General features: G+C 33.8%; 1 protein-coding gene across 1 annotated transcript in view; it reads right to left on the reverse strand.

Moving 5' to 3' along the window:
- Window positions 1-5,923: 5,923 nt before the first annotated feature.
- The window catches only part of LOC117172719 (elongation of very long chain fatty acids protein 4-like), a 9,118-nt gene continuing 4,852 nt past the window's right edge, over window positions 5,924-10,189 (reverse strand). The window contains exons 2-3 of the mRNA XM_033360881.1: window positions 6,645-6,947; window positions 5,924-6,554 (exon numbers count right to left, since the gene is read on the reverse strand). Coding sequence (XP_033216772.1) covers window positions 6,387-6,554; window positions 6,645-6,947 — 471 coding nt within the window. The 3' untranslated portion in view covers window positions 5,924-6,386. The remainder of the gene's footprint in view (window positions 6,555-6,644; window positions 6,948-10,189) is intronic.

The raw sequence follows: 10,189 nt of genomic DNA on the forward strand, positions 1-10,189 counted from the left end.
TATCACATATATCTACCGCTTCAAAGAGTTTTATGAAAACCTCATAATATCTAAGGAGGAATTTCATCAGTCACTGCTGAAAAGGTGAAAAAAGCACTTAGGGGTACGGACAACTTTTACGGTGCCGGGCCAATTGGTATCAAGAACTTCTGGTGAAAGAAGTTGACTTCTACACATTAACATTTCGCCAACATATTTGCTTCATATTTAAACTTGGAAAAGCTCATTCTACAGTGGCTGGTCTTAGGACGGACCATACTCCTAGCGTCAAAAGGCAACTTGTTCAACCCAGAGAATTACAGGTCAATACGTTTTTTAAGCACACTTTATAAGATCTTCACAACTATCATATTCAACAAGTCTGGATATAAATGTACGAACATGTGGCTCGAAAAAAGGCGTAGCAGGCTGCTGAGAGAACCTGTTAATTGACAGCTGTGTCTTCAAAGACGCAGAAACTCATCAGCGCGTCCTGTCAATGGCCTGAACTGACTACCGGGCAGCTTTTCATTCAACCTCTCATAGACTTATTATCTGTCTTTTGGAAAGCTTGAATGTTATCCACATATAGTGAGATGCATAGAGAGATTGATTATCCTTTGGAAAACTAGATTTATTATATAATGTGGAAATTATCGTTTGACAATAAACAATGTCTTCTTTCAAAGGAATGCCTTTTAGGACGACACCATGAGCCCTCTGCCTCTTTGCTTTACACTTCTGCCTCTATATCTCGTACTATAAAATTCTCCTTGATACTTCTGCGACGACATTAATTATCACGAGCATAAGGTTACTCACGTATTTTATATGGATGACCTGAAGACCTATGCTTCTGATAAAAGCAAAGTTCAGAGATTTTTAAATATTGCCAAGGTGTACACAAGAGAGATTGGTAGATACAAGGCAGACGAAAGCATCTTCTTCGATAGATTTGGTCATTAAATCTGTCAGCGTTGAACATGGTATCTGCAACTAGTATGCTTTGTTGTTTGTTGTTCCTTTGCAAAGCCGCGAAGCAAGGTAGTTGAGACACCCTTGGCCTACATCCTTAAATCAGGATTGAGGTAAGTCAATGGAGCAAACTTTTGCTTGTCTCAGATCATCAGGGCTAAACTCGTGTGTAGAATGTTTCATTCTCGCATGCCAGGACGTTTTCATTTCCACCTTAGTATACCATGACAGTATGTGAGGTCAAGAAATCCTTGCGTTTATTTACAGGTATAATGCAGCCCTAAGAGTGCTTTATTATTATCTTTTACGCTTATACGGCGTTGGCCGTGACCCTGCTCTGCCATATGCTCCGAGGGACATGGAGTAAATAGTTGTCTAAAACAAGAAGTGCCAAGTTTGCTGGTATTTCGATTTTCGGAGGGCAATCTCGATTGCAAACTGGAGACCGAACATCGTTCTCTAAGACTCACTGCCAAGAAGAAGGTAAAAAAGAAGAGGTATCAAGACCTTAAAATATATTATGTATATACCATACATGCGTGCTTAAAACATTCGAAGGAACTTGCAAGGTGGATGGAGAAAGTTTTCATCCTTGGGTCGCTTTGTGTCCTCGAGACACACGAGAGTTTTATCGGCCTGCTGTTGTGATTTCGTCGTGCTCTGAGGATTCATCTCACGGTTCTGTGACGTGGCTTTAGACATACTATGTATTTTTTCCCGCTAGAAGTAAATATGCAACCCGTTTAACCCCTAGACGTCAGGATTTTCACATAATCTCAAAAACACCCAATAAACCACTGAACTCGCAAAAATTATTTACCCTGTACTATTTTCACCCTCTTTTCCTTAATCTGGAAATCGTATAACCTTATGACTTCATAATCGCCTTACCGCGTAATAATATAACCCCATAATCTCAAAATCCCGTAACCTCATTCAGAAGAAAAATCTTGTTTTGGGAAAACAGAACAATTTTTTGAGTTTTTCTTATGCAACATAGTCGTCGGTAAGTAGCTCTATATCCCCGAAATCCTATAACGCCATAACCTAGAACCCCTTTACTTTTTGTATTCTTAATTTCTTCTATCAGTATCAAGGACAGTGAAGTCGTGATAACGATTCTATTTATTCTTTAGAACTCTTTTGTCTTCGAAACATCTGTGAAATTGATTTCGTCTCCGCTTTCTGCAATTATGAACAGTCTCCCTTTTAAGCATCCAATAGAAGTCTGCCATCATATTCGTATTCCTTCTACCTTGATAACGCCTTCCCATTTCCTTGATATCTTGATGGAAGCGTTCTCCTTCTCCCTCACTGTAATCTCCAAGATTGTCTGGGAAGTTTTCCAGATGGAAATCAGGAAATGGTAGCTTGTAACTCGTCAAGCAACCCATTTTTTGTAGTTTTTGAGGAATTCAGACACCAATTACTTGTAGTTGTCACTCTTGTGATTGCCCAAGAAATTATCAACCATATTCTTGAAGCTCAGCCATGCATCTCGTTCCTTGACATTCATTGTGGCAATGAACGCTTCATCTCTCAACATCTTACGAATTTAAGGTTCATCAAAGACCTTTCTTTCAATCTCGCGCTCGATATAGCTGGTAATCATTTAAATAAATAAGCAAAACATTTTACTTCCTTATCCAAAGCTTTTAGAGCTGTTTCATCAAACGGAGTTTGATGTGCAAAGAAGGAAGTAGAATATAAGCCGGCTCAACCAAAGGTTTGTTCAAAACATTTTTTGACCCAGTCTTTATATGTTCTCGAGTTGGCCAAACTTTCTTAACGTAATGATTCTTGCGATCCTTGCTATCCCACAAGCAAAGAAAGCTTTGGAATTTCAAAAAACCAGATTACTGACCTAGAATCATTGTTAAGATCTTAAGGTCGCGGCAAATCTGCTACTTGTCTTTTCTGTATTTAATCTTACTTAAAACCATTTGTATATATGCATATTCTTCCTTGAGCGTACCGAGTGTGCTATAGGTATCTATATTTAATTAATTCATAAGGCCATGAACATTCTTACAGTATACCAAGTAGTCTTCTTCTATAAAGTACTTTCCGAATGACTCATACCTATTACGATGAAATGAAACCTTTGTTCCTTTAGATGGCATATTTCTTTCTTTCAGTCTTGAAGCTAGAAATTCAGCCCCATCTTTCGGCAGCCCTAGTTATCTGATAAAATCATTCAGTTTTTCTTGATTAAATGGACACGGTGTACCATTTTTTCCGTCTTTAAAACCTATTCTTCCTGATTAGTGTCATCGCTACTCTCGCTGCTTTGTTCATTGATATCTTTATCAGTTGCTTCATCAATTTCCATATCAGCCACAGATACATCAAGAGCTATTTCATGATCACATAGGTTCCCCTTTCCATTATCACATCGGGAGTGGGAATGCGTCCTTGTGATTGGTGACAGAAACAATTTGGTTCACATAATTATGTTATTATGTTAAGATTATTATGTTATTATGTTATTATTTATGTTTAATAACAAATAAAATATGTATAATGTGTAATTAAGTTGATTGCAGGGATAAAAAAGTGAAAATTCAATAGAATGAGTGACAAAAACCTTCTTTGGTTGATATACATTAATTTAAGTTAAAAAAAATGACTAATTGTGTTAAAGGTTACTCACCGAGGAAGAAAAAGTAAAGGTTAGTATTATTATACCCTAATAATTCCATAATAATAATACTAATCTTTATTTTTCCTTTCTCGGTGTGTAACCTTTTAACTGAACTGGTGATTTTTCTTTAACGTACATTAATTTATATCAACGATATAAGGTTTTTGTAACTCGTTTTGTTGAATTTTCACTTTTTTTATCCCTTCAATCAACTTTATTACGCATTATACATGTTTTATTTGTTATTAAAAATTTAACTGATTTTTCGGTAAACTGAATCTTCGAAAAAATATGCCTTCTCAAATTTGAACTTTCAGTAAAATGGTCTTTCAGACAAATTAATCTTAGCTTAAACTATTTTCGAATAATTCGACATTCGTTGAAATAATTTTTGTTTAATTAGTTATTCGTTAAAATGGGCTTCGGTCCATTAGTCATTCCGTAAATTATATTTCCTTAATATAAATTTTGGTATCCTAATATTCGCTATTTTAATTTTCGGTCACTTTACCATCGAAAAAATGACCGGCTGTCGGAAGGCACTCCTGTGACTGGTCACAGAAATAGTGTAGATCACATTGGTTCCTCTTTTTAGCGTCCAGTGGGTGCAGAAAGGCACCTCTGTTTATATTCGAATAGCCCGAAAACTGTTACTCATAGAGAAAAAATTAATATAACTTAAAATGTGCATTTTCATGGGATCTAGAAGTTAGGTCTAAAATTGTTTTCGAAATATCCATTATTTATGGAAATAAATAGAAAAACTATGATTTTATTTTTTTTATCGGTTTTCCTATGAAAATCAAATTTTCGCCAACTTAAACTATCATATTCTTAATTAGCGCATAAAAATAAATAAATATCTTTGATATAGCGGAAGAAGAAAGTGATTATGATAAATACTGTTTATTTTTCTGCAGATTGTACTTGGATTATTCTCAAAATGTATATTTATTTGAAAAAATTTCGAATTTTTTCAGCGGGCGGTAAGTCAGAATCTTGGGCTTTTTTGTGGTTCTCGAAAACTGCAAAAATTAAATTTGAAATACAACCCCTATCTCCAAAAAACTACAATAAAATAAAATATGCCATTAAGCAAAATGTAAGCATATCAGAATTTTCGGTTTTTTGGGCTCTTCTTGGCACTAATCCCGATTTTCGGGCTCCGTTATATTTCTCAAAAAACTGAACTTTTTGTTGGAAATGCTGGCTGCCCACATCTCCACTACATAAAATTTGAAAAATTAAAAAAAATCAACAGTGCTAGAATTTTGGGACTTTTTTGGGCTCTTCAAAAATGGAGAAATTTAATTTTTAAAAAACAATTCTATCTACAAAAAACTACCCTTTGAATAAAATAGTTTTTTTCAAATAAAAGTTTATGTTCTGTGTCGATATGATGCTTAGCTAGAGCTGAATGTGTCAAATGTTTTAGTCTGACGTTACTCTCATGATCTTTTATGCAATGGTTCACCGCTCTTCCGGTTTCTCCAATATAGACTTTGCCACAAGAGCCAGGGATTTTATACACGCTCGGATCTCTAAAAAGTGCCATTTTGTCATTAGGGTTGTTAAGAACTTATCCTATTTCCGCAGGTGGTTTAAGTATTGTTTGGATATTGTGTTTGTTGAGACTTCTTCTGTGACACCTTAGATGTAGGGCAGCATGGTGGTAATTTTTGTCTCTGTTACTAGTAGGTTGTATTGACTTAATTTTTTTTGTATTTTCTTATTGATTCATCAATTGGTTAGATTGTTTTTGAGATGGTTGGTGGTGGGAGGAGGCATTCAAGTATCTGTTTATATGGGTAGGCTTTCTGTAAACTTCATGTCCTAATGTTTTATCAGATCTTTTGTAAACTAGTACTTTCAAGAAGGGCAATTTTCTCGTTTTTTTCAAATTTCATGATGAACTGGCTATTATGATGAACTGGCTATTAAGCTTTGATTTGTTGAAGATTTTAGTTTTTAGATGTTCCATACAAATTTTTGCTGTCACAGGTGGGATTGGAGATTCCATTGTTGCTCCTGAGGTTTGTTCGTAGATTTGGTTGGTGAGTTTTTTGAGCTGGAGATCGGTCTGAGAGGAATGTTGTTTTTGTAAATTTTCGGAAGTTTATAAGGTCTTAAAACATGCGATTAGTAGGAATTAATTGTACAAGCTCCATGTAAGCGAATTATCTTGATGAAGCTTACTCAGCCTGGAAGCCTTTCAGACTCTCCACTTACGGTTTCGCTACAACTAACGGTTCAGGGGGCAGAATCAACAAGTCCAGTAAAAGTCTTGACGAACGGCCCTAAAGAAATTAAAAAAAGTGTAAAAAATTTTTTCATTGGATGAATTTATATTGCTTTGTCTTCGGTGATTACATTCAATCCTATGCCAGTCCATCCTTGGATGAACCGGATGAGCTTTTCTCATATACAGCTTACAGCTTACAGGTTTTCCTTATATTGTGAAAGTTCGTCTACCAATATAAAAATAAAACATTATGCAAGACAAGTACCAAGGATGTTACTTTCTGTGCACGTTTAAAAAACATTTTTTAAGTTGATTTCCATCGATCATAACCTGATCTAGCAAACAGCTTGGGATTTTGAAATCAAAGTTTTATAGCATCCTGGTATTTACATTTTGATTTGAAGAAAGTATATAAAAATAATGTAATCATCAAGTATGAAAAAAACATGAAACTGTGGGCTGGATCGTAGCTTTGTTATTTTCAAATAGTAACCTGGAATTCACTGCACACACGATATCAAACTATCAAACTGTTTAACTTCGTTATCAATTTTCATTCTTTCGGGGACTTAAATACGCTTTTTTGTAAAAGTTATAAAATAAAGCGAAATTAAGAAATATATTTGGTAGCACTAAACACCCGGGTAGTCTTGGAACTGGGCAACTTGGTAGGAGGGATATGCTGACATGGATAGCCAGTATGATGAATTGTACCTGGGGAAATAATATGAGGTAAATATAATATACATTTTTTGTACACAAGTAATAATGTATTTGACAATAGAATTTATTATAATATACTACCATTTGTATGATTGTTATCCAGCGTTTTAAAGGCAACACCATTTGTTTTATTGGACCATCAAGATTGCTGAGAAAGTAGTATGTGTACATTATCACATGGACTGAACAATTCAAAATTGGAACAAATACAGCCATTCCCGTGGATATATATCTTGAGGATATAACAGCCACTAACACTGTAGTTACGTGATGATAGATATGTAAAGTTGTGATTTGATTATTTTTCTTTCGTAGTACAAATATTCCTGTTTCGATAAGATCAATTATTTTTAAAACAGCTGCTACATAACTTGCCCTCACTACCTGTAAATAAAAGTACCTTTTAAGTTGAACAATTATGCTCTGAGTTTAATTAATGCCACTTTTCACTCAACAAAATATTTCTTGTCAGAATAGTCCAGTCATCCATATAGAAAAATTTCGTGGCTGGCTTGAATCATGCATAAGCTAGTACAGATTTTCTCAATCTTGTCTATTTATACAGTACTAGCCTGGCGTTACACTGGCTTTGTCTATTTTTTCTACGTGCTTGATTTAAATCTTTCTGTTGTCTAGTCCCAGGCTTGGTGCTATCAAGGATTTCTTTACGGACCTGAATATATAGAGACCGTCCAGATTTTAGCTAGTTTCCAGACAGAATCACGGTTTGGAATTAAATAAAAATTACAAAAGTCAAGTAAGAAAATAATAATTTTTGTATAAAAGATTAGGAAATTAAAATAGATAATTTCATGAATGCTCAAGTAATAATAAATGTAAACTATTGAATATTTAAGATAATAAACAATAACTATCAAAGGTGATTGAAATTTTAATATACCAACTGTATTCTTAACAACAATTTTTTCAAAAAAAAGTTTAAATACATTTTCTTTCAATTGAATTGTATAGTAAAGTTATAATAAATTGATATTACATTTATAATAATTATTATATGTATAATTATTAAAAATAATGGACAGTCATTATTCCCTAGCCTAATTAAGCACTTCTAATGTTTAAAATTTTCATGTTTTATTAAAATAAATATTGCTATGTAATGGATTGAAATTCATATCATACAAAAATGAAAAAAACGTTAACCTTTAGATGGCTGAGTGTGTTAGGGCGACGGAACAAAGTTACAGCAACATAATATAGAGTGACATGAAAAGTGCACCACTCGACATATGTAAATATTTGCGGAAAATTATGTTTTAATTTTTCGTGTACAAAAACTTTTTTTAATTTATTCAATTAGTTGAAACAGTACAGTCCCACGAAATTTTTCCACACGGGCAAATCAAACGAGAAAAGCACTTTTTCTTGAATTAAGCAGCAGCTGTAAGATTTTTTAAGATAAAAAAATGTTTCGATGAACGTTACGATTAATAAACAAAACACCGTAACATTTATTTAACACTTTTACTTGGATTATTGCTGCTATTGTTCAGAGATACATAAAAAATATAACATACATACTTTTTTTGTAATATAAAACAAATTTGAATATGACTCCTAAGTGAACCATCTGCTGTGAATAGTTTGCAAGGTATGAATTTGTTAATTAATATTTCGAATTTCTCACGCAAACCTTAAATTATATGAGTTTCCACTGTAGCAATAATATATTTCCTGCAAAAAACCTAATGTTTTAAAACTTTTCAGATCAGTGGCCGGGCATTTCAGAAGTTGAAAGTTTGAAAGCTTTTCCAGAAAAACGCATCAAAAGTTGGAGAGTGTCATAATAGACCGGGAACAGATGACAGTTTGTAGCGCCCCATTCTATACCACATGCCTTTTTATAAATCGATAATAATTAACCATGAAGAGAACAAAGATAAAAGGATTTGCAACCTATGCAATCGTTTACGTTACAATAAAAATCGCCTTGCAATTTGTGAAAAACTTGAGCCTTTTTTCGTGATGTTATATTGTCTGCCTTGATAATATGAAGTAGATCAAACAAATTGAAGGTGTAATAATTAAAGGCATGCTGTAAGCAGTAGCCCAAATGACTCCAAGGTTCACACAAAAAGAATAAAATTTAAGGGAATTTCCATGTTTTAAAATTGCATGACGATGTAAAAAATAAAAGTTTTCTTCGAAAAAATACTGTAGAAAGATTGGCATGCACCCCTCGTTGGTTAAGATGAGAAAAAATTCTGGTAAATTGTGTAAACATTTACAACAGATTTTCCGTCATTTCAAATCACATAACAAATTCACGATACAAAATTTATTTCATTTATTGATATTTGGAAAAATTGGCATGGAAGCCAGGATGTTTCAAAATAGAGGCATGCACGTAAAAAGTTGCAAAAAATTTTCTACAATTTTCCTTGACGTTATTCTAAATTCCATTTTTCTAAGTGTCAATAGTTGACGAAGTTCTTTTTTTTATTATTTTGAAATCTTTAAAAATTTTAAAACTATTTTTGAATTTGTAAAAAACTTGTCAGTGTCTCTTAAGCTTATTCTAATTCTTTCCATAGCTGTTTAATTGTTATTTATTCATTAAAATTTGCTTTCATTTTGAAATATTCTCAAATATTCTATTACAATTAATTTTTCGGAATAAAAATAATGTTGTATTTTTCCAAGAATCCTAAGACAGTTTTTTTAGTATCTGAAAACCTTTAAAAATCTTTCAAAGCCTTAACATTTTATCTAAAAACTTCTGAATATACCAACTTACTCGATTTTTTTCTAAATAAATGCATGTTTATTTGTTATTTGTACATCAAAATTCAAAATGTTCACTTACAACCATTCGAAAGGACCCCGCACTAAATGTATGGGAAAATGGCTTTCGGTGGATTTAGCTGAAACTTTGTAATTTTTAAGATTACAAGTGTTGGATGAAATATCCTTTTAAAAAATCTAAAAAAAATGGACAGTTTTAGCGCTATGCGGCGCTAAGCGCTCAAGATCAGTGTATAAAACGAATTACAACAGATTTTGTTACAAAAGCGATGTCAACATAGAAATCACGGTTCAGATCGTGGTCTGTCATATTTTCGCCTACACAGTTGACTCATATAGCGCGCTTCTCAAAAGGATCAAACGCTAAGCGCCCAAGATTTGAACTTGACTAAGCAATTACTTTTTTAAAGCCAGAAATGGTACCCAAAGTAACATTAGTAACTAGTGCGCACATGCCGATAATAACAGTGTACCCTTCGCCAGAGGTCCGAACGCTAAGCGCACATGATCTGCGAATAGAACCAATCCTAGTAGCTTTAGCGACACAAGCGATGTCTGTATACGAAACACGCATCAAGAAGTGGTCAGTAACATGTTTAGCCAAACCAATGACAATATGAGTCAACACTGTTGAATCATATAGCGCGCTTCTCAGAACGGTCTGAAGAATTACAGGCCTGTATATATCTATATATACATACGAAACTTTGCCGGATTGTCGTATTAATTCCATTACAAACTGTAACCAACTATCTCATGATCGTGAAACGTGGTTGTGGCACAAATTTTACCGCGATTTCGCTGGGAGCGGGTGCAATTTTCCAGATTATCACCCGCTCCCGGCGAAATCCTGCGGTTGT

The sequence above is a fragment of the Belonocnema kinseyi genome, chromosome 5, assembly GCF_010883055.1.
Source record: "Belonocnema kinseyi isolate 2016_QV_RU_SX_M_011 chromosome 5, B_treatae_v1, whole genome shotgun sequence".
Taxonomy (NCBI): domain Eukaryota; kingdom Metazoa; phylum Arthropoda; class Insecta; order Hymenoptera; family Cynipidae; genus Belonocnema; species Belonocnema kinseyi.